The sequence below is a fragment of the Scleropages formosus genome, chromosome 22 (genome assembly GCF_900964775.1).
Source record: "Scleropages formosus chromosome 22, fSclFor1.1, whole genome shotgun sequence".
Taxonomy (NCBI): Eukaryota; Metazoa; Chordata; class Actinopteri; order Osteoglossiformes; family Osteoglossidae; genus Scleropages; species Scleropages formosus.
The window spans coordinates 9,255,112-9,279,608 of NC_041827.1; the positions used below are offsets into that span (position 1 = coordinate 9,255,112).

Genomic DNA, 24,497 nt, shown 5'->3' on the forward strand with positions numbered 1-24,497 from the left:
TGCCAGAGGACATGAGTGTATGCAGGTCTGCAAAGACCGAGGGGATTAGTAGGATGTTGGGTGTGAGCGTGACGTCTGAAGCGTTAGGTGTGGGTTGTGTGGCCTATACTTTGTAGATCATGCACATGTGAGAAGTGGGTTGGGGGACAGACCATGTTATGACTCCCCTTTTCGTTTTTATGTCATACACATCAGCAAGTGTGGCATTAAAGGTAAACAGAATGAACGTCAACAGCAATAATACTGTAAGGTTCCACTGCCCTCTATCGTTTTCGTGTTTAAAAGCCGGGGTTCAAAACGCCACGTGTCGGATGTGATGATGTGTTTACATGATACAGGACCCAGGGTACATGTTGTTAGTCTGTGAAATGTGATTTTTAAGAAGTTTCTTTTGGGCTGGGTTCTCCTGAGATGTGCTGCTTAATTCGCGTCGTGTGCTCATCTCGTGTAGTAGATCTGTCGCTGCATGATTTGTACAGTCAAGATGCGTAATTGACGTTGTTCTTGGGCTGCGAGACCCGCGCAGGGGACGCGTCGCTTTAAGGACAAACCTCGTTCTCGTGGGTGACATCAGCGTCCCGGGAAGCTCTGGGCACCGAGCCTTAAGTTATTCACATACTGTTGGGAATCCAAATACAACGTTTAGCGCTTACATTAATCAAAACTATTTCGTGGTTAACATGTAACACAAACAGTTAATGCCAAATAATGAGTTTAATTGACGGCAAGCGAAACTGCCGTCCGAGCTTATTATTGGCTTATGTTGTTAGAAATACCTAGAAAAAAGTAAGTCGCCGGGAAGTGAACTTCTTACTGCACACTCAGTGAAATAATAGAACACGAACACCCGTCCATTGTTCCTTTGATTTATTTTAACGGGAATAAAATCACTTTCGTGCACAAAAAAAAAAATCTTCAGCTAAAGTCAATAGTTAAACTGACAGAGGAAAACACTCGTCATGCGAAAGTCTGAACTGACGGTACACGCTAATCGGCTCGGAAGAAGCCGTGCGCGTTCTCGACCGGCGTCCGCGCATGCGGTCGTGCACAGCCGAGCTGTTCGCGAGGAGGTTACCGTTTGTACTTCGTTTTGGGGCGGGGGCGAAGGGTGTGTGTGTATGTGTTTGAGAGAGAGTGAGGGGCGGATCCGCACGCAGGAGAAAAGGGCGATGGAAGCGCAGACCGCGAGACATACGGTCGTGCTCCTGCAGTCCGCGCGCACAGTCTTAGGTACGGTATGGTGTCCCGAAATTCCTGTTAAATGGTCGGAGCGCACAAAGTCTCATTAACTTATCAGACGGCTGAGGAGGAGGTAGCTGGGTTAGCGTTAAAAACACGAAGACGGAGAAGTGGAGAGAGTGCAAGTGTTTTCCCCACATCATCATCATGTAGCAGGCTAGTAGCTAGCCGTATCATATGGCTAAGCCCACACTGGGCGCCTGTTGGCCACGGCGTGGCGGCCGTTTAGGGCGCCGTGTATCGGCGGAGGAACAAAGGCGGGACTCGTTTCTCCGTTACATGCCCTTGTACCGCGCGTATGTGTGGGCTTTAGCTACTCCTTCTGTGTGCAGCACTACGGCGTAGCGGTAGCAGCCACCAGAACGAAACTGTTTTCCCCCCTTCCTTCTTAGTAATTTCAGATATCTGTGCGGAACTTGCCAGGCGGGTATTTTATTATACACACACACTGTATGGTCCACATAACCGGCGGCGCGGGCAGGAGGAGAAACGGAACCGTTGTTGTTCGTCTCCCTGTTGTAAACTTGGCAGGCAGGCTGTGGGGGGAAGACGAGGGCTCGGTCGTGTGTTCATGGTGGGCGCGATAAAACACTCGACTCGCTGCACGCGCTGCTGAGCTGCGCCGTGTGTGTGTGTGTGTGTGTGTGTGTGTGTGTGTTGCATGACCGAGGACGCAGATGTTCACACACTGACTGCGCTCGTGCCTCTTCACGTGTGGATGGTTTGCTACCTGCTTACTTGCACTAACTACTTACTAGTAGAAGGTGTTTTGAAAAGCCCTTTTTTCTTATGTCCGTCAGTCAGTGCTCTCCGTTCCGTCTCCTGTCTGTCTCTTCTCACTTTTTGTCTCTGACTGTCTGTCTCTCTGCCTTTTTTTCTCTACAGACCATCCATTGTCTGTCTCTTGACTGTCCTCTGTCAGTCAGAACAGACAGTGGCCTTAAATCAAGGGGACTTAATCAGCATCGCAATATTTACATTTAATTGTTCAGTAAGCAGATGCTTTTCTCCAAAGCGACTTCCGGTGAGCTCTATGTAGTGTTATGAACCCACACACCTTATTCACCGCGGTGACTTACGCTGCTAGACACACTACTTACACTGGCTCACTCCATGCATCAGTGGAACACACAGGATACGTGACACACAATATAAATCATGATGTCCATCTCAAACTAGCTGTTTACTGTTACCTATTTTTCATTTAGCAGATGCTTCTCTCCAAAGCAGTGTACATTTTGAAAAATTACAGCGCATTACATCAACAGGAGGACAGATTTGGATCCAGACACCTGATTCTGAAGTACAGTTAATTTGTCACATTCTCCCATATGAACCAGTGTCCATCACACAAGTGGCTGCCTAAAGGTTTATCCATTATTCTGCCGTCTCTAAACACAAAATTATTAAACATTTACGTGTTTATCGCGGACGTAGGAGGGTGGGGTGAAGTGAGTTCGGAAGAGTTTAGTTTTAAGATCCTGCTTAAATGTAGAGAGAGAGATTCAGCAGTTCTGAGTGACAGGGGGAGGTCATTCCACCTCATCGGCGACAGAACCAAAAACCTTCGTGCTTTTGATTTTGGAGTTCTTGTGCGTGGGACCATCGGGTGGACAGAGGTGGCATGTAGCAGTCTGGTTGGGGCGTAGCGAGTGATTAGGTCTTGTAGATATCGGGGAGCAGATCCTTTGATGGTTTTGTAGGCCGTAACTGGTGCCTTTAATTTTATCCGGCCTGTTATAGGAAGGCAATGCAGGAAACGTAGTCCGTGGTTATATTGTCTTGCAGTCTGAAGGCATCAGGTTAATAATAATGGCAATCTGTATAGGTACTGTATATGTATTAGTACATCATATTTTCCAAAAAGTTAATTTCAGTAGCAGTATCTACTTTAAGTGCATTTTAACAAGGTGTTTCCTTTGAACATCTTTTTCATGCACCTGTTTCTCAGTCATGGTTTCACCAGATGCTGGGTTGTGAAATTTTGAAGGTGGTTTCAGAATTAATTTACTAAATGAGCAGTTAGTGGTAGGGTATATTTATAGAACGTTGAGGTGCAATTGGTTTCGGACAGTTTGCTTATTCTGGTTGCTCTTCAGTGACTGAAAGAAATGTCACAGTGTAACACTGTTACTGTTGTTAGTATTATCCTCTATTTGCCAGGAACTTTTCTCAGAGGAGACTTACAATGTTAATATTAACTTAAGTGATTTACCCATTTATACAGTTTGCTGTATGGTGTCAAATAAGAGAAAGTACCTTGATCAGGGGTACTACAGCAGGGGTGGGATTTGAACTGAACCTTCAGATTGCAAGATGACAGTGGTACGCATTGGGGCACTTGTTGCCCTTACAAGGTTAGACAACATTTCACTGTTTGACTCAAAAGCACTAAGGTATGTGCATGTAGTGCATTTTCATATATTTGTCTTTTCATTCAAATGTAATACTTGCTGATTTTTCTAATTTTTTTTTGGAATAGTTCTAGCACCTTTCTCATACAAGACCATCAGTTGTTGTCTTTTTTTAAAATAAGCTGGCCAGGAGTGTAATAAAGAAATGATTTGTGATTGCAGTGACTGCACATATATAGTAACACGCATTACTGCCTTAATAGAAAAGTCTTAGACATTGGTTGAGTAAAGGCTATCAGGAAGAGCAATGGTTTAAAAAAAAAAAAACTACTGTAATGAGAAGGTTGTGAGGTCAAGGCCTGCTGTAGTAGTTAATGGAAGGTACTTGACATGAACTGCTTAGTAAAGCGTCCTGCTATGTAACTGTGCATAAGGAGGCAAATCTTCCAATAAGTGGTATATTGTGTTTTGCTGCAAGATATTTTAGTTAACTTATATTTATGTCTTGGTGAAACTGAAACATCAAGGTTGCAATTATGAAATGTGTGAAATAGTTGGTTTCTGGCTATTTTAGTTTGACAGTTATTACCTTTCTTGTAGTGACTCTTAGGGACTGCTGTGGGTGGGGGGGCCCTCCTAATAAAAAAAAAAAAAAACATCTTGCACAGAAAAGCAAGTCCTATTTGCTCAGAAAGTTACCGCTTTGATGGAATCCCAAAGATCCCTGTGGCAGATCTCATTGTAGAAATGCTTATATTTATTTTTAGGTGTACATGCACACTTGGTGTCCTTTACACCATAAGCCTGGATGCTATGTCAGTGCAGTAGGGCTTAGTCATTTTCATCACAGGTGCCGTCTTGTCGTATGTGTGTAGAGTTGTAACACTAGTCGTTAATGGAACTGCCACCGCATTCCCACATGCACTCGCAGGACGACGGCAAGACTTTTCCCAGCCATTGCTGAAACACTGCAACCTCAGCATGCCTAGGAGTTCATGCTACTAGTAATGAGAGAGGTCTTGAGAAATCTATTTTTGGCACCACCCAGAGTGGTTTCTAGAGTCATAAAGAAAATGGCTTTTTTTTTTTTTTCTCCTTTTTAATAATATGGACTGAACAGCTGAGTGTTTAATTGCTGATCTGCCATAAAATCGTTTTGCAGGTCAGCTCCAAGTGTCCAGGTGATTCATACTTACCACACGTTGTTCCAGTGAGGAGTGTATGCTTCAGGGAGTGAGCACTACCTTTGTGGCTGTGTCAAGTGTGTCATTATTGCATCGAGGTCTTATTAATTTGCTTTGCAAGCACTTCAGTACCGCGGGGCACGATGAGTTTGGCCTGCGCCTGCTCTCTGGCGGGTCTGGGGTTCGAGTCTCGCTTGGAGTGCCATGCGATGGACTGGCATCCCGTCCTGGGTGTGTCCCCTCCCCCTCCAGCCCTGCGTTGCTGGGTTGGGTTCCGGTTTGCCACGACCCCTGTTTGGGACGAGCGGCTTCAGACTCTGTGTGTGTGCTTCAGTACAAAGCAACTTGCATATTTTCAACTTTTAAATGAAATTCTGTTCTCAAAAGTGCAGTGACACTTTTTCCCCCCCTCCTGCAGCTGCACAGCTGAGATGTGTTCCCAGATGTTAAGATATGTGCTCCATGCATCTTGGCAAGTCCTAAGGCAGACTGGTTAATGTAGTAATAAACAGAGGTGTTGTTAAACTGTGTCCCAGACCAATGCCCTGGAGTGGAAAGGTGATTAATATGGAAAATCGCTCACTGCCGAGTGTAATATTGTTCTTGAGTCAGTTTAGTCAAACATCCCCCCTCCCCCCATGTACCTTAACTGTACAGAAGAGTAATTGTCTGGTATTATTCTTTTCCCCAGACATCTGGCTCATTTTTATGGTCGTGTTTTCTGGATGTGTAATGGCATTCTGCAATTGTGGATAAAGGGAATGTGTTGCTAATGAACATTACGGTTTCCCTTCCCCCTACTCTTTCCAAAACCTGATCCTTTGCTGTTGCTAGGCTAGGGGAGGACTAACCACTTTCTTCTCTTCCCCTGCTTTTCCATACATGTTCGTGTATGTCGTTTCAAGTTTCCTTGGAGGGAAAAGGGAAGTCAAGGTGTCCAGGTTTGTGACTCTGGATGAGCCTGTTTGTCTCTTGAGAAGACCGTGACCTGATTTGTGTTCCTGCACGAAGACCCACCCCTTCAACACACAGCCTCAAGCTCCAAGCATCTGTAATGCGACTCTTTCCTGGCACCTCTTGAGAGGGACGCAAAGGCACAAGAACGGTCGCTCTTTCAATTCGTTGTCTTAGAAGACGCAATAAAAGTGGTGCGCAAGCCTTGTTAATACTTGTGGAGCGAGACGCTCTTGAGGACAATACTGGACGCCGTTTTCGGGAGATCGGGCAGCTGCGCGTGAACACGGACGCCTTGGAGTTCTGGAGGAACAGCTGGCGACGCTCATCTGGAAGCAACAGTCTCTCTCTCGCTGTGAGCCGGAGCTGCAGCATGGCCAGAAGAAGCTGTCCAAAGGGTAAGTATCAGGCTGAGAGTTTTTACGTTGTTCTTTGACCTTGCTCATTGTAAAAAAAGTCACATTTTCACTGATATAATGCCTCGTACGGTGGCTCTGTACCCCACAGCTCCACCCAGCGAGTGCCCCATGTCTAATGTGCACCGTGGTGGTTTGTGTGTGAAGGGGCTTTTAAGAGGAGGATTTCCTGAAGTGCTGAAACTTTTTTTACTAAAGGAGGCAAAGTAGAAGGCAGCGAATCGCATCCAGCTGTGCTTAGAGATATGAGAAGTTTGGAAAATGATCACCGTGTCCTCGAATTTTGGGCATTTTCAGTCTTGTGTGGTTTGGGATGCATTTAGTGTGTTACAGTTGGGTTGCGAAGAAATTAGTCCTAATAAGATTGAAACAGAAAGACTCACTGTCAGGTACACATTTCGATGAGCTGTCGATGACTTGTTTTAAGAAGTTTTTAAACAATCCAAGTTCTGTGATGAAGTGAGGAGCAGTGGCTAATTCAACAGGTCCATGCTGTCCCACACAAGCAGCAGTGTTGTGTAAGGAATAGTCTTGTTAGTGTTTCTTAAATTTTTTTTTTTTTTCTTGGATTGATCGTGCAGTGCGTTATATTTTCCAAAGCAACGTTCGCGATCTTTTTTTTTCCATTTGGCTGCTGTGGGCTTAAATTCAACTGTAGGAAGTATCGCGGGATTGCTGTCTGCACTTCATTCCATCACAGTCAAATCACTACTTGGCCAGCATGTTTCGACTTTTTTTTTTTTTTTTTTTTTTTCTCTGCTTGTTTGCATGAATGGGTTTTCCACATTGTTTTTCATATTAAAAGCTTAGTTGCTTAGAAAGGTTACTGGAGAAACAGCCGATGCCTCCTTTTTGCTATGTACGAATGCATTTGTGTAAAATTGGCATTAACGTTTATTTGCCCATTGTTGAAATTTGTCTGCTGTGTTTAGCCAAGATTGCTTCGGGGGGGGGGGGCTTGACCGGGTCCTGCTCTCCGGTGGGTCTGGGGTTCGAGTCCGCTTGGGGTGCCCTGCGACGGACTGGCGTCCCGTCCTGGGTGCGACCCCTCCCCCTCCGGCCTTATGCCCTGTGCTGGTGAGTTAGTCTCTGGCTCTCCGTGACCCTGTGTGGGACAAGCGGTTTCAGACGGTGTGTGTGTGTGTGTGTGTGTGTTTGGCCATGCCATTTAAATCCAAGGTACTTGAGCTTATTAGTGTATTTTATGCATATATTAAGATGTCAGGCAGCAGGCAAGTATCATGGTTACAGCTCCTGCCTCTGGAAGCAGAGGTCCTACGTTCAAATTCCCTTTCCTGCTGAGCAAGGTATTTAGTTTAAATTACGTCAGTAAAAGTTCCCTGGCTATATAAATGGGTAATTAATAGTCGGTATCTTAAGATTGAAAGCTGGTTTGAGAAAAAAAAACATCAGTGAAGTGAGTAAATGTTGTGACAGTTTTAATGCCATGCTTATGAGAAACACAGAAAACAGAAATTTTAGATTTAATTGAAAAAAAGAAAGAAAGAAAATTGAGTACCTATCAAGGCAAGAAACCCCACCTCCTTCCGGTGTGGGACGTTTTTTTTCCTGTGTATCTCGGCTGTTGTAGAAACTAGCTCGGACATCTTGTGACTTTTTTTTCTTTTCTTATTATCATAGTGCAAAATGACTCTTTATAATAAAGACCCCAATACAATTATACAGTAGAAACCTGATTAATTTACTTTTACAGTGGGCTGTCAACTTAGTCACTTCAGACCGTTAGGGACATTTTAAAGATATGTTTAGCTTTTTTCCCCTTCATAAATAGTTTCAAATTGTGTCCGAAATGTTCAGCCAATGCACTGACAGCAATGCTGAGTAGTAATCGTTGCCTTTAGTTCAGCACCCTGCGCTAGGGTAACCAGGGTTCTTTACTGCGTTTTCTTATTTACAAGGGCTCATAAGTACCCAGCAGGGCATTGAGAACGATCCATCGAAAGGGAGGCTCTGTCTGCCTGCCTGGTCTCCACGAGCTGCTGTGTTTGCCTGAAATGCAGACGTGTCATGCTGCTGACATTTACATGACATTTATTCATTCACCAGACTCTTTCCTCCAAAGTAAGGCACAGCTCAAGTCGAGCGAAGTGCATTTCGCCGACACACCGAGATACAGATACAGGCATGCCGTTCTCAAAGTGCGGTCACTTAGTCCAATAGCACCTTCTTTGCTGGCACACGTTACACAAGTTGAGGAGGCCCTGGCCCACTTTCTTGCCTTTGAATGATGGAAATTTTGAGTAAAGAACCAGCTCTCGGTCCCAACTAACTCTGTAAGTAGAGGACCCTCTGTATTCATTTGACGTGTCCGTCCAATCCAGCTTGCACCGTCAGTTTTATATGCTGTTAAAATATTTTACCCAATTATGCAATACAGCATCATCGTTGTCTACATTTATGAATACTTTGATTAAGGGTATTACTTCAGGAGTGGAGATCTGGACCGACGACTCTACAGTTGTGAGAAAGAGAGTCTAAGCACTATGTTGCCTGGTCCTTTTAATATAAAACCACAGTTAAATATTTAACGCTGCTAATGCAATAGGCTCCGCGTAGCACAGTTCGGCACAGGTGGGGTTGAGAAGCCCTGGGTATTGACATGGGTAAAACATCAGTACTATACTTTTATCTCCTGTATTAGTTTCATTCTGCCTTTCTTTTTTGGCCACTTAAAGTGTTTGAGACAGAAGGTTCATTGTTCAATCCAGTGGAGCACAATAATGACAGGCTTTCCATCGAGCTGGTAGTGGTCCGGTAAGTGGCACTATCTCTCTCCCCCCCCCCTCCAGGTTGAGAGTCTGTGATTGCGGCTCTCTGGAAAGCTGTGAGCCTTCCTGCAGTGCACACCGTAGCATTGTATGTACAGGCACACACGTAGGGTTTGTGGGTTTGTAATCTGCATTATTGCATCTAGAGCCACGTCTAACATTCACGTGGTTCGTGCCACTCCTGGATATCGCAAGTCCTCTCTCCCACATGGACTTTCGGCCTTGTCCCATACTGTACTTCACCTGTTTGTCGTTCAGAAACTAAGCTGTTGCTAATGAAAAGCGCGTAAAAATTCAAGCTATGCCTGGAGTTGTCATGGAAACCTTCTTTAGTGCTGCTTGTGTGCGCTTCAGAAAACAGAAGACCTGAAATGTCACATTTAATGCTGTATAGCCTCCACTATCTTTTTTTTTTTTTTTTTCCCCCCCCTCATTTTCCCCCAAAAGATCCAACAGGTGTGGTGTTCGATATGCACTCCAAAATGGTGATGTCACAGGGAGGCACCTTTGAGGGGATGAAAGAGAAGGTAAAGTGAAGCCTATTTTTTGCGATCTGCTTTGAGATTTTGGCAAAAACAGTGCATGTAATGAACCTTTAATTATTCACAAAATTCTCATTCTTCTGAATTTCTGTGAGGGAGTTCAGTTGCTGTTGAACTTAGACAATTTTCTGCTTGCATTTTGCACAACATTAACTGATGTGTTAATATTTACAAGTCATTAGTTTGAATGCTGTGTTAATGTTGTTCATTGTCTGTCATACATATTTTGCAAATGGTCCTTTTTGTCACTGAATGTAACTTTATTATGGGGGGGGAAAAATGTTGTCTTCCTATAGAAGTTTTTCATTATTTGTTACTGTGTTGCATCTCCTGTAGATAAATGCTGTCCGAGCCATAGTGCCCAACAGAAGCAACAATGAGATCATTCTGGTGCTGCAGCACTTTGAAAACAGCGTGGATAATGCTGTGCAGGCCTTTGTTGAAGGTACAGACTCGCCAGCCAAAATGACCAGTTGCTTCCAGCTGGGACATGACATTAAAGGATGATCATGTTGTTAAGGAAATGGTACAGATTTTGTTACCTCCATGGATTGAGTGTATTCATTGTGTGGATTGGATGAAGAATTCATGGTGAATTTTTTTTTTTTCCCCCCTTGTTTTTTTTTTTAAAGAAATCCATCCAATTTCAATAACCACTTGGCCCAGAAGCATTGGGCTGGGGGGAGAGTTATATGTGAAAAGTAAAATTTAGTGAAATGTGAACTGTACCCCCCCCAACCAAAGTTCATATGTATGTAAACTTCTTTTCTTGTTTCAGGAAGTGCCACAGAAATCCTGAAAGAGTGGAATGTAACTGGAAAGAAAAAGGTCAGTTTCACTGTTGCAAAAGCTGTCAAATACTGTAACTAGAGTGTGGTGGTAAATGCTTTGTTTTTAATGTTCAATAATGTTTGTAGCCCAAGAAGAAAAAGAAATCAAAGTCTCAGCAAAACAACCAGACAGACCCAGTTCAGGCCCAGTCCACATCTCTGCCTGACGGAAAGGATGCAGTGAACGGTCTCCATGGTAACGGGACTGCTCCTGATGGAGACTCGGCGGACTCCCTGAGCGAGCAGCTAGATTCCGCCTCCCAAGACGCATCCGAGCAGGACTCGGAAGCTGCGCTGCCTGAGGTTCCTGAAGCTGCTCCAGGTAGACGGACCTGTGGGCGCTGAGAAATGCCGAGCTGGATCCTAGACCTGTGTGGCCATAAGTGTTATCACATCTGGTCTGTTGAAAGAGGGGCAAGGAACAAAATTGTAGATTGTACATCGTTTGTTAAACGTGTTTGAGAAAATTGTTTTTATTTCTTTCAGCTCATTGCTTTGCTGCTTTTTCCTGAAAGGTAACATTTTGATGCTTCTGTATTTTGCACCTTATCTGAAGGCACCAAGATGGACTTAAAACCCAACAACCCAAGTCCACCCTCTTCACGCTGGCAGGCAGGACGAAGTCGGAAGGGTCCAGCAAGGGCCCCGAAGGGCAGCAAGGGCCGGGTTCCACTAGACTGCACTTCCCAGCAGGAGCCGGCATTATCCCTGTCTGTCCCTGGCGAAGCTCACCCTGTTGGTGCTGGCAACAAGAAAATTGGTAATGAATCACCCACCTTTTCTAGAATTTTCCCATTGAATCCATTCTTGCAATAGATGTAAGGTTTTAGATTGTCAGACAGTCAAGGTAAAGAAATGAAATGTTCCACTGTATCAGTATAGATTTTCTGTTAGCTTTTTTATACTATACAGAAGCTGCATGAATTCTGGCACCTTTTTTTTTTTTTTATTTAAAACTGCTTTGGAGCTCTTTAAAATGGTGTTTCCTCACCACCACTGCTAAATATTATACCCATGTACACTGTTCTGCATCAGTACATATTTGAATTTTCTTGTATATCGTTTTTCTCTGTGCTGCTGTGACCCACTTTTCTGTTGATAACTAATAAACTCCTGACTGCTGATTTGAAGTGTAACCATAATAAACAGATGGATGTTACATTTTCCATTCCCCTTAGCCCCTAATATTGACAAGTCTGTGAAAGACTTGTATCGCTGTACTGCTTCGCTCACACGCTACCGGGTGGTGGTGAAGGAAGAGATGGACTCCTCCATTAAGAAGATCAAGCATACATTTGCTGAGCTCCAGAGCTGGTGAGTGGGTACATTTCAACAGGAGTGGCTTGAAGTGTGACTTAATGTCAGTTCGCATGCTTTTAATACTGTGCGAAGTGCTTCACATTTGTTATGACTTGTTAATTCAAAGCAACTGCCAGAATGGAAACAGAAATGTGCATCCAAATGAGTCATTACTTCATGATCAAAGTACAGGTTACACTGTTGTAGCCAGGGTTCGCAGTCGTAGCACACGGTGTCCGCACATTCTTGGAGCTCCTGTCAGTCGGTGGTTGTCTGAACACTATCCCAAAATTTCAGATTGTTCAGAACTCTCCTGTTTGCACTGGATCCATGTTTCGCTGTCACATCAGTGCAAAGAGGCCCTTAGTTAGAGGGCTTAGAAGTCACTTTAATATGAGCTTGTGATGACGACGTATACTGTAGATCTTTCTGCTGTAATGACTGTTGTGTGATTTAGATCTCAGCATCACTTTTGGTTTTAAGTTATTGAAGGCTCTCTTCCTTTTTCCCATTATGGTTATTTTCCAGACCTCTTCCCCATTGTAGAGGGGACCAAAGCCATATTCCATAGGCTTAATGTTGTGCTGTGTTGGTGCTGGGTAAAAACAATCCCCTTTCTCACGCTCTCCCTTCAGCCTTATAGACAGAGAAGTGGCCCTACTGGCAGAAATGGACAAAGTCAAAGCAGAAGCCAGTAAGTGCAGTTCTTCTCTACAAAGAAAATTCCCTCATGATGACTCTGTGCCTGGGTGGGGTATCGCAAGAGCTTGTGGTCTCAGGTATCCCTGAAGGATGAATGGTACATTTGTTCTACTTTGTCAGGCTCAAAAAGCAAAGTAATATTTCCTGGATCTCCTCAGTCTGCCGCATCTCTTTGTTAAAACAGTCTTGTCTCCTTGTATTCAATGCAAAGACCAGACTATTATGCTCATTGCCAGTATCATGGTTTGCAATGACTGATTTATTTAACCTATTAGAATAGTTATGACCAAAAAAGTTTGTTTGAATTGTTTTCAGAGGTTAGTGCTGGTTGCCTACCAACACGGCAGTTTTACTACTCTGCTGTACCCGTAGATGCAGATAAGCCTCTAGATTGAGTGAGGTGTGAATGTTGCATTTCAGTGGCAATATTGGACACCCGTCAGAAAAAAGCAGAAAGCCTTCGCAGGCTCTCGGACCAGTCGCCTGCCATGACTGAAGACAAACTGAGCGAACTCCGTGCTGACATCAAGGTCAGGGTGCTAAACCCCACAAGTTTACAGCGAAACCAGATTACGGTAGAACTGAGGAATCTTAATCGTTGCATGCATTGTTGTGTCAACTAGAGATATATACCAGGGTTTGAGTCCTCAGTCTTCAACTCTCCTGCCCTTGTGAAATAAGGTGTACAACCTCAGAATCTTGAGGGTTTTTTTTTTTTATTTATTTATTTTTTAAATGTGCTTAGTTGTCTTGAATAGACATACTTGTGTAGTTTGACACTTAGTATTTCTGTATCTGTAGGAGTATTTTAAAGGGTGCAAGAATATTTCTGCTCATTGGAGTTGATCCAGTTTGGTCAGCAAGATTGGCATTGCTTTGCACTGCTGAGAGATACTCGGTCATGCTTTTACTGTGTTCCCCTGTTCGCAGCATTTTGTGAGTGAACGCAAGTATGACGAAGAGCTGGGGAAGGCTGTCAAGTTCACCCATGATCTAGAGCCTCTCAGGAAGAGCATCATGAGCTTTGGGCATGGTAAGGATTCGCTTTCCCATCTTCAGTGTACTTCCGTGCATTCATTCAAGTGCTGCAACAGTTCTTAAATTTGATTGCTGTCAGACTCTGCTGCAAGATATTTTTGCACAGTGCAGCTTTTACATTTAATAATTAAAAGCCTCTTGTTCACGCACCTCTGCTGCAGTATGTGTTTGCTGCCCTGTGAAGTGCGACTAATGCACCAACTCCTCTTCCGTTCCAGTGTACCACCCTCAGACCAGCTACTCCAACCGCTCTCGTTACAGCTCCTCTTCCTCCGTCGCTCACTCAGCCATGGTACGTCGGCAGCCCCTGGATTCAGGCTGTGGCCTGAGGGATGAGGTGTCCACCAAAAGCCAACCACAGAGGCCGGTGAGAACCACTGAATGTAGCTCTTCTTTATCACATTCCGATTCGGAAGTTTAATGTCCTCACCTCTGGTAGGGCCAGCAGCTCGGAGGCCACAGACACCACAGTGGGCCACAAGTTGACCACAACCTCAGTTGCACCGGTCACCGGTACCAGAACCAGAACAATCGTGGACCAGCTCCTGGCCCTGACAGTGCCTCTCACGCCTCCTCACTGCCCTCCACCTCCGGAAATGGTCTATCACGGTCCACTGCCCTCTCATCACGTTGTTCCAATCCCACTTTGAATGGGCTGCCCCAAAGACCCCCACGGGTGCACCGCCCTTGACAGCACCACCCTCTGTTTCTTATTCTGTTGAACACCACTGAGGAATGGAACATTTCCCTGCCTTCCACTTCACTCCCAACTGTAGCACCACCTTAAGGGTCAACTTGTAGTTGAAGTGAGGGACTTCTCCCCATTGTGTTCTTGTCTTCAGCCTTTATCCTTTGCAGTGTGCAGTGACATTTCTTTTCTCACTGTCCTGTAATGGATTCTGCAGTATTGTTGGTCTCACCAGACAAATGCCTTTGTTTCCAGACTTCAGCTTGATTTGTTCAAAGCTGTTGAGCCACGTCCTTTAGGCTCATCACTGTAATGTGTGGCAACCAAAGGTGCAGATATGTATAGTGCTGTGCTACCATCCAGCCAAAGAAATACTCCAATGTCACGTTTCATAAAAAGCAAATTCTGAGGTTTTTTACATTTTTCTAGGTCCTTCCATCAGGTCTGTGAAACCCAATCACTGTATGTGGCTGTACCATGGAACAAAGGATAGTAAAATCTTTAGCAGAAGACTACACATCACATAAAACATTGTGCTTAAATTTCAAGTATTTATATTCCACTAAAAATTGTGGTCATATACTTCTTCAGACATTGCAGTTTATTTAAAATAGTGTGGTATTATATGGGTTTAGCAGGCAGGGGCATGCCAGGGTTGGGGATTGACCAGGTGGGGAATGGGGGTGTTTGTGCAACTGTTTGTTTCATTCCTAAAAACACCTGATGACTTGAACACAGCTGTTAGTGGCACAACAGCTGGATGAAGTCAGTTTCAACTACAGTACAAAAATGACAATACTGAAACCGTGAAAGATCAGACATTGATCCTAAACTCAGGACTTCATTGGACCACGTATAGTTTCAGAACCTGCAAACCAAAATCTCCCCTTTTGCCCCCCTCCCTGATGCTCCTCAGTCCCTGTCTTTTAATAAGGGCGTTTCAGGTGTGACTGAAACTGCATGAGTGGCCCAGCCCTGGCATGCCACTATGAGTGTTACTGTGAACGTCATACTATTGTAGTATGATTTTTTGGAAGTAGATCTTTCTTGAGTTTCTATTATGGTTCAGATCTGCTTGGTATGTAATCCTCTCACCCAGGCTTTATATTTTAGTATGGAAATGGGACATTTTCTTAGATCATGTGTTCGTTTGCACTCCATTTCTAGTAGTTACAGTTTATAGAACATTGAGGATCCTCTGTGGGCACTGTGTGCACATGTCAGATAGTGCTTTTTCTGGACAAAGCACTGTCTGTATGGACATGTACTGTGCATATTTAGTCTTTCTGCTCTTAATCACAGCTGGTTTTTTTTTTTTTTTTTTGCAATGAGTTATAAGAGGATTGCAGGTGTGTGAGTACTGGAACACTGGCAGCCTATTTAGTGTTCTGCTTCACTGGTGTATAACAATAAGAAAAGTGTTCCACTGGGAACAGTTTAGCTTCACAGAGGTTCATATTGTATTTAACCACACCCAGATGAAATGGAAATTAGATCTGTATGCATGCAAAGGAGTCCATTTGTCTGGTGCTTTTCTGCTCATTTGTATGGTATCATCTAATAAGTCAGGGCAAATGTACTTTGTAGGCAGTTGTTGAAGGATAATGATTTTGAACTTAGTTACGCATGTCCCTGTAATGGAATCTTCTGACTCTAGATCTTGAGGTATTTTGTTATGGTTGGGAATATTAACCACAAGATGTAGTGTCACATGTGGGGACTGAAAGATTGCACTAAAGTTGTGCATAGTGCCACATTTGCCTGAAAGATGGGCATCATTAATTCACAGAACAGAAGCAAGTCTTTATTTTTAATGGAAAGTGAATTTGTCTGAGGTGGACTGAGCTGCAGCTTGTAGTGCACATTGTACATTTTGCAGCCCTTTTGTACCTGTTAAATATGGTTACAGCAATCACTGATGCTTCTGCCACCACATTTGTAAAGCTGTATCTTGGCAAACAGTGGAAATCAGTAGCCTCTTGGTATTCAGTCAGAGGTAGTCTTGTGAAAGAGAATGAAGCAATTACATGCTGATTTTGCGGCCTACAAATGTTCAGCAAGACCAGATGTCTACACCCGGAACCCGTGGCATTGAGTGTCACTGCCATGAGGTGGGAGGGCTGAAGAAGTCATGAAACATCCATATCCTCCCCCTTGTAGACTTCATCTCCTGCGACTCCTGAGGCAAACTGCCCACGTAGCCTTACCAGTATCTGTCACTGAGCACAGCCTCTGACCCTGTGATCCTCCTCATCTGCTGGACCCAGGTACACAGGTCACCTGCTGCACTAAACATTTGGGCTCTGTTATATTTATATGTAAATCTGTAACTTTTGGTCACTTTAAAAGGTGCTTGTTGTTGCAGCATTAAACTGAATGGGAGTTCCTCTTTCAAAACTGAACCATTTTGAATTTGGTCAGTTGTCCAATATTATCTAAAGATGGGAATCTCCAAAGAGAACAATGCTTAGAATGAGTTGCTATCATTATTAGAGATGGTAATCATTTTCATGCTCCAGACTGTAAACCATGCTGATATTGTTTTGATCTTGAGCTTTTTTTAAAAAAATTAGACATTTAGTTATCTTAAACTGAAGATGTCAAACAGAATATGCTTTCTCTCAATGCCTTTATCTGTGACACAATTTGAAAATGTACATAACTTGGCCCACAAATGGGTCAAGTGTGGTTTTTTTTTTCCTCCTCTTGTATCACTGCATTTTTCACCTTTTGTAGCAGAGTAGCCTAGTTTCGCAATACTCCTTGTTAGATACCTAAAAGTACTTTAATTCCATTGTAAACTGCAAGTGCCTTTGTCATTTTGCGGACCTCTCCCTGTTCACCAGATATGGACCAAAGACAACCCCCTCCATCCCACACTTTACTCTTAGCAGTGCTTCAGAATCCTTCTGCCAAGCACATGGCTGCATTTCATTTACTGTAAATAAAACTGTTAGCAAATACAGCAGAGTGCCAAGTCTTTGTTGGTTGCCAGAGAACACCCACAATCCTATGTGTACTGTGTAGCAAGCCTTGTGCTTGTAAAAGTATTATGAATATATTACCATGATTCTTGAAGGAGGTTGTAAAACTAGTTTTCTAAAGCTGTTTTGCACTCTTGAATTAGTACAGTACTGCTACTCTATTTGACACTTTCAGTTGAATTGTACAAACTAGTTGCCATCACTAGTAACAAGTGAAGACATTCAGTATTCGATTCAGAATAGTGAATTGTACCATTTGCTCAGTGTTGACTTTCCTGTGCTCATTTCTACACTTCAGTACCTTGTTGACTTGTTCAGCAGTCTTGAGGTAGCTGAAAACTACAGAGCTGGTGTTAATAGTTGTGGCTCATCTTTAGTTTTTAAATATCAAAGCATTTTGCTGAACAAAATGTCAGGCCAATTTATTTTAACTAGCTGCCACTATCTCCATGGTTACAGAAGCTGGACAAGTGAATCCTGTTCAAGTGTTCATTTTACTGGCTCTTAAGAGAAGAAAAAATATTTAATATGCAACAGAATGTAGCCTTCATGATAAAATGTTAAATTATCCACTACACAATCTAATAGTCAGGAAAGACTGTTCCAGTGAAAATATAAAACAGGAAAGCCAGTACTGAAGCCAAAGGTTCTGTGGCAATTACTCTTTTTGAACAAAACATCACATCTACTTCATTAAGAATCCAATACCAAACTGCACCACTGTGATGGCTACTTACCTTTGAGAAGTCACTTTGATACTGTATTTATGATCTGTACCCTTACACAGGAGTCCATCCTACAGCCAGCATATGAGATCAGTACTGAAGACTTTTGCTTAATGGTGGAACCATACAATACTCATCTGAAACACAACATTCTTATATTACACATCCTGTAGGAAATACAAGTGTAATGAAGTATGAATGACGCATGGATTTAATCACCAGTGGTGGTTATTTCCATTTATAGGAGCATTGTAGTGTGGACACTTGGTACTGATAGCCCAGTAAATGTTTCATGTGGTAAACACAAATTTGCACCTCCATTTCCCAGCACCTGAATAAATACTTAACAATATTCTTTATTTCTTAAAAAGATGCAAACACAAACTGACCAGACTATTTTACACACATTATCATTGGTATACAAACTTCTAAAAGCCCTGCCCTAACTGAAGAAGTGGTAATTCACATAGACCAAAGCATTCTCTTGTAGGCACTGTGGAAAAGGTGTAATTAAATCTGTTCAAACATCTATGTAATTAAGTCCCTGGAACTGGGATAAAGAACAGTCTGATATAGCTGTCAAAGACACCAGGGCCACACCCACTTCAGTCCCGCACATTTGCTGGTCTGGCAGTGGTGTTCAGGGCTGTGTTCAGCCAACTGCGGGACGTGGACAACTGACACTTGGAAGGTTTTACTTGCACCCACACAGGAAGTTCTCTGTGGAGTTATAAGGCTGGGCAGGTGGCTGCTAATTTGAGTCTGAAAGCCAGCCTCAGGGTCCCACAGACACGCAAAGCTCTGCTTACCCGTGGCCATGCGCACACTGTATTCCCCCAACCCACATATACCAAGCTTGGCTGCTGGAGCCTCACTGCTGGGTCATCTTGGCTGCTTCAGCTTTGATGAGGGATATCAGCTCTTGGTTGATCAAGAAGACGAAACGGAGGCTGGCAATCTGGAAGGAACAAGGCAAAATGTTCTATGGCCACATTCCCCCCAGAAAACCAGGTCCTTTGTTTCTTCAGCATATTTTTTTCCCCCCATTTGCCTTCAGTTCTATTTGCAGTTTGTTGATTTTTTTTTTTTAATTAATAAGGTTAGAGTCACAACAAAAGAATCTTGGTATAGTAATAAAATGTGTTCTGATTCCACCTGTCCCTCTCCATTCTCACCTCCACCACAGAGTTATTATTGAGTTTCCACTTGTTCCCAGACAGGACCGGCCTCCCATCGATGTAGATGGGCCTGCGGCCCTCATTAGCAATGAAAAAGTCACCATTATTCTTCAGCTTGATAATCCCTGCAAAGGCATAGATGTTGACACAACTATAAATAAAACTATAAAGCAAAACAAGTTGTTTTAATTACTGTAAAGAAATTAAAGTAGTAACATTTAAATGTAGACAATTAATGCAAAAACATTCCAGGTGTGACAGCTTGACATTCTAATTGGTTTTCTTTCTTTAAAAAAAAAGAAAAAAAAAAGATGCAATTCGGCAACAATCAACTAGCTTTTGAGTAACATGGACTGCATATACAACAGTCAACGTATAAGACAAATTCACGTTGCGTACATAAACTATTTATGAAACTTGTTAGAATTACAATTGTTTCTGATATGTAAATTAAGCATGATTTATCAACCAACAGCTGTACTTTAGGTGTGTGTACAGGAGCAGAGTACCCAGCCATGAAAAAGCAATCAAGGGTGGCATGGGCTTGCTTGTACCTTGTTTCCTGGAGATCTTCCATGCAGGGCCTTCTAGAGACAGATCCACGTCTATCTGCTTGTCCTTGGTGGCTCGACCTAAAGTAATCTTCAAAAACACATCAGACATGGAAAATGCTCAATAAAGTTTTACTTCAAAAATAATTTAAATGGCCTGGCTTGGCTTTCTCAAATAATCCCATCTATCTGTACATTTTCATTAACTGTTTGCCCTCAGCAGGGTCATGGGTGTCTGGAGCCTATCCCTGAATCACAGGCACAAGGCTCGTAGGGGGGTACGCTCTGGATGGGACACCAGTCCATTACAGGCTAGCCACATATACGTACGCACACATAACACCAGTTTCCTCCCATCTTTCAAAAGACATGTTCCTGGCAAAGTGGTGACTCTAAATTGTCCCTAGTGTGTGAATGGTGTGCAATGGAGTGACATTCAATAAGCTGTTTGATTATCCTGTCTAGAATCTTACCTCACGAGATCGCATAAGGTAGCGCACCATTCTTCCTCGGAGAGCAGCAAGGGTCTGGTTGTCAAAATCTGGGGAATTCATTCCTAAAGGTACAACAGAATTCTCATTTTTTTATGATTTATGCACATATGGTCATATATCCCAAACTGCATAACACAAGCCATTCAGAAATTTATAAAGAAAAACATAGTGTAACACAATGTGAAAAATAACTTTTTTTTTTAAGCAATAGGTTTCTGGGAAAATCTACAAATCACTAAAATACCCCAGTGTTTAATGCTGCATTTCTTACAGACTTACAGTTACTTCTGATACTTTGTTGTGATTATTATGTAATAAGTCGCCAATTTTTCAAATGCAGACAGTTTAAATAAATGTATGTGTAGGTAAACAGAATGGAAGCATGACAAAAAACTGTTTGGATCTGAGCAGCAAAACAAGTAATGTTGCAGTAATGAACAAAGACTGCTGACTCAACCCGTAATGCTGTCCACCAGGACTTGCCACCGTGGAAGCTCTTGCTCCAGCTGCCTAATCTCTCTCTTTTGATGCCTGTCAGAAATCATCAGTTCTGGAAAAAGAGATGGCCAACTCATAATGGAGCATCCAACAGAGTGCTGAAGAACAATCAAATGTAAATTGCAGAACATGTAAAATACATACCATGTTCTAAAACCTCATCTCTGCTGTCCCTGTAAAAATAAAAATAATACATCTTTTGGAATAAGATTTTTTTTGATACCATGAGTGTTTTTTGTTGTTGTACTTTATACTTACTTGAGCTTAGCCTCATCTACAAGTTGTTCAGCATCTGAGAAGTTGAGTACCTGGTCCCCCTTTGGCAAGGGCTGAACTGCAAACACAAAGAACACATACTAGATTTGGAGCAGAGCAGGAATTTCAGCAGTGAGAAAGAAAGCACAGGAACTTTGCCTGAAAAACGCACCACTCTGGTCTTCCAGAAGGTAGTACTGCTTGAGAAGCTGCCAGTGCACCATCAAGCTCTTAGGTGTGCGTGAAGGATAGAAGATGCCTGGGTGCTTATTCAGCAGGTCCTGGAACACTTCCAGTTTGGGCTGACTGTTCTGTAGGTCCCCAAAAAAAAAAAAAAAAAACCATTTACAAACATAGGCCACTGACAGAGGAAGTTCACGTTGGAGATGTTTCTTAACTGGCATCAAATTGAAGATTTTTATGCAGCTAAGGCTAAATGGCTAATTACTGCAAAAATGTTGTTGACATCAGCAGTACCATATGCTTTGTACTTCATCTTGCTTGCAAACTGAAGCCTTCAACCATGGGCAGATGGGAGGGTATTCGTTAATTTTATTTTGCTACCATGGTAGGAAAACCAGTTTTGACTAAAACTTTCGTGCAACAACCATTATAAAACATTCAAGAAAATTCTACAGTCAGTAGAAAGCTATGCAGAACCACTATCTAAATAGTTGAATTGAGTTCTTACAACATATACACTCGCAGATTTCATTTCACACATGTCAAAGCACCCCTATCCCACACTCCAATGACAATCATAGTGCAGAATGAAGTGTTTCAGTCTTACGCACACTCACCGAACTGATCTTAGACAACAGTGCCTCCTCTGCCTGGCTGAAGAGAGCTTTACTTTGGATGGCTGCTATAGCTTCAGGGTGAAGCTGACGCATAGCCTGCCATGCTAACCTGCCAAAGCAAATACACACACGGGTCTTAATGTTCATGTACTTAACATTTACGACAAAGACAAGAAACCAAAAAGATGCATATTTAAGGTAAATCATAATTCAAGGCTGGGGTCTTACTTGGAAATAACAGGGTCATACAACAGGGCATACCACCGCTCCTGGATTTCACGTAAGGTGAACCGACAGCTGAATTTAACTCCCAGATGGACTGAGGTCAGGTCTGTCGTCTGAATAAACACAGTACTGAGAACTCAATCCATTCTTCAAATTGTTAAAAGTTACTTAGTTTGCCATAAAATATTTAAATATATTTTACTTTCTCATGAATTTAGTGCACATAATATACTTTTTTCTGTAAAAACATTAAGTCATCATAGTCAACAAGAACTCCCATTTTCAGACAAAGTTGCAATTTAAATAACACAAGTACACCATATTATGGATAAGACTGACCTGCAGCACTGCATTAATGAGCAGGAGGTCATCAGTGGGTTTCCATCGACCCAGGTCCTTAGTGATTTGCAGAGGCTGTTTACTCTTCTTAACCCTTTTGGTTATGGGGGGTGGTGTGACCATCATGGTCAGGGGGGGTGCCAGGGTGGTGCTGGACTTAGAAACCTAGGCATCAAGACAAGAAAACCATAACAGCCTATAATTTTTAACTGTCACATTGTGTTCCTTCATACCTTAAGCCTCTATCTCCTTTTGTCCCAACTACTGATACCTTCTTCTTCTCAGTGGAGGAAGGCTCGCTTCCTGAGCAACGAGCTGGCTCCATCAAAGGAGCACCCTTCACCCGGCTAGATGACTTAGCCAGACTACTCTCCACCAGTTCATCATCAAACTTCTTCCGCTTGATTGACCTGTGAGAAAAACCAAAAGTCTGAATACAGGAAAGGAAGATGCAGGAATAGCACCCTGTAACACAGAATCAATATTTACTTCCACCATCCAATGAAGGAAATGTACGGCAAGGCAGGGCGCACAGTGATACAGATGACTGGATCAAAGCATCCACTTTAACACCGAGAATGCCGAAATGCCACTTGCAGAAAATTATGCATAGAATAAAGAATGCATAAAGAGCAAGTAGTTTATGCTGAAATGTGCTGTGGTCTAACAAACCTGGACGAACTCCTGCGTTTAGGGACACCCCCGCTGAAAGCCTGTGCCGCTGTTCTTTTGATATCTTTGCCACCTGCAGATTCCTCGTCTTCCGAGCGGCTCTGTGTTGTGGTACTCCCTACTGTTGCCCCCCCTGCTACTGCAGCAACCCCTCCCTGCATTTCTACAGGCCACAAAAACAACATTTACTGCAAATCAGGAATTATAAATCCAAAACTAAAGTTCTCTGTCATTAACTTAATATACAGGTACTACAAATATGTACAACAGTGTAGGATGAATTATGGAGCTGCGCAGATTACACTTTTAGCAAGACTTTACATTTCTAAGACAGTTCAAACTTAAGATATTACAAAAGTGATAACATTTATCTTAAAATAATAGCTGATGAAACATGTTACATTCAAAGAAAGAATAATAAAAAAATACAGATTGTAAACGCCCAAGTTAAAGTTTAAACATGATACGTCGGTTAGGTAATTATTAGTTATAGTATACGTTAGTGAACGTTAAGGTCAGAAATGACTGCTACTTGATTTACTTATTTATTTTTTCCTACCTTTCTCCATAGGCCTTGCTGAAAACCAGTCTTTCAAACAGCCAAACAGGACATTCAGCAGGGGGATTTTTCACTGCCCTGTTACGAAATAACCCCGCTACACACACAGAACACTGACTTACAAATACACACACAAAACACAAGTGTCAGACCAGCTAGCTCTATGTGGTAGCTCTTCGCTAGCATGATATTCACTGGGTCGTTATGTCAGCAAAAAATTTTAGCCTATTCAAAAAATTAAAATTTAATTTAGAAATAAATCTTTTTCATTTATAACCTCATAACTTTCGACTTACTAGCAGGCTAAAAATTTCAGAACTTTAATGCACTTAGCCTATTAGCTAGCTAGCTTAGCTAGCATGCTATTTTGTTTTCCTCTTTCTTTCATTTTCATTTTCTTACCTGATCGTTCAACCTCTGAAAAAAATCACTGAACTCGTTTTTTCTAATTTTTATTTAAGGCGATTTCCAAAAAGCATGCGGAACTTTCGAATAAACTGTAACAATTGTTATATTAAACCATTTGTTGACAATACCGCAAAACACCTCCACAAATTTCCCGACAAACTTCCGCAAAGCTACGGAAGTGACGTAAAATCCCTGTCAACGAACGTAATCAAGAGCGTTCGTGTTTTTGTCTGAATTCTATGGTAGACTACAAACTGCGCATTGCTACCTCCTGTCGTGGCGGAATGTTCTCGGCGAAAAATACATTTCTTCTGTAGCGGAAAAAACTGTTCAGTGTTTTCTCTTAAGATTTCACATAGAATCCATTCTTCTTAAGATACCCCCGCAGAATGTCTGATGATACTAATTCTTTTGATACCAAAATCAATCTCAAACCAAACACTCTGATCTAAAATGTGTTTTTGAACTATCTTAATTAAAAAATATGAATCATGGATCAATTAAGCATTTTTCCTTACTTTAGGATGAGCTGTTAGTGTTCTCTGAAAAATATTGCATACAGCCCACTCCTCTCTTTCATATGACATTTACAATTATTCATTTGGCTGACAAATTCCTCCAAAGTGGCTTTTAACGGTTAGCTGTTTACAATTATTTAACCCATTTATTGAGCTGGGCAAAATTACCAGAGCAATTTCACATGGGTACCTCATTGAGCTGTACTAATTTGGGGAATTGAACCTGCAACCTTTGGGTCCAAAAACAGCAGCACTA

At 42.4% G+C, this 24,497-nt stretch overlaps 2 protein-coding genes across 6 annotated transcripts; one reads left to right on the plus strand and one right to left on the minus strand.

Moving 5' to 3' along the window:
- Nucleotides 1–695: 695 nt before the first annotated feature.
- LOC108918516 (spermatogenesis-associated serine-rich protein 2-like) lies at nt 696–17,117 on the plus strand. Of its 4 annotated transcripts, none has more exons than XM_018725852.2 (13): nt 696–1,230; nt 5,683–6,129; nt 9,384–9,463; nt 9,815–9,923; nt 10,257–10,306; nt 10,396–10,630; nt 10,865–11,068; nt 11,487–11,622; nt 12,243–12,301; nt 12,730–12,839; nt 13,240–13,342; nt 13,566–13,714; nt 13,796–17,117. In XM_018725852.2, the coding sequence occupies exons 2-13, from the start codon at nt 6,105–6,107 to the stop codon at nt 14,036–14,038; spliced, it is 1,503 nt and encodes a 500-aa protein (XP_018581368.1). In that variant the 5' UTR covers nt 696–1,230; nt 5,683–6,104; the 3' UTR covers nt 14,039–17,117. The 4 variants fall into 4 exon arrangements, with proteins under 4 accessions (XP_018581368.1, XP_018581366.1, XP_018581369.1 ...); XM_018725850.2 differs by having other exon boundaries at nt 13,787–17,116; XM_018725853.2 differs by having other exon boundaries at nt 13,609–13,714; nt 13,787–13,867.
- Nucleotides 17,118–17,830: 713 nt separating this feature from the next.
- On the minus strand, nt 17,831–23,887 carry mcrs1 (microspherule protein 1). Of its 2 annotated transcripts, none has more exons than XM_018725856.2 (15): nt 23,718–23,887; nt 23,316–23,428; nt 22,757–22,919; nt 22,356–22,494; nt 22,085–22,249; nt 21,749–21,858; nt 21,521–21,629; nt 20,893–21,031; nt 20,724–20,799; nt 20,610–20,638; nt 20,425–20,517; nt 19,947–20,029; nt 19,477–19,564; nt 18,920–19,047; nt 17,831–18,702 (listed from the first exon to the last, which is right to left on the minus strand). In XM_018725856.2, exons 2-15 carry the CDS (start codon nt 23,323–23,325, stop codon nt 18,616–18,618), a joined length of 1,419 nt encoding a protein of 472 aa, XP_018581372.2. In that variant the 5' UTR covers nt 23,326–23,428; nt 23,718–23,887; the 3' UTR covers nt 17,831–18,615. The 2 variants fall into 2 exon arrangements, with proteins under 2 accessions (XP_018581372.2, XP_018581371.2); XM_018725855.2 differs by having other exon boundaries at nt 23,316–23,432.
- Nucleotides 23,888–24,497: the final 610 nt, after the last annotated feature.

Bases quoted from the DNA above. Each gene is read 5' to 3' on its own strand.
- LOC108918516 (XM_018725850.2), top strand. From the start codon at position 6,105: ATGGCCAGAAGAAGCTGTCCAAAGG. The intron at 9,464-9,814 runs GTAAAGTGAAGC...CATCTCCTGTAG, and splicing joins TTGAGGGGATGAAAGAGAAG to ATAAATGCTGTCCGAGCCAT. The intron at 10,307-10,395 runs GTCAGTTTCACT...TAATGTTTGTAG, and splicing joins ATGTAACTGGAAAGAAAAAG to CCCAAGAAGAAAAAGAAATC.
- mcrs1 (XM_018725856.2), bottom strand. The intron at 20,800-20,892 runs GTGCGTTTTTCA...TTGTGTTTGCAG, and splicing joins CCTTCTGGAAGACCAGAGTG to TTCAGCCCTTGCCAAAGGGG. The intron at 19,565-19,946 runs GTAAGATTCTAG...GTGTTTTTGAAG, and splicing joins ACCTTATGCGATCTCGTGAG to ATTACTTTAGGTCGAGCCAC.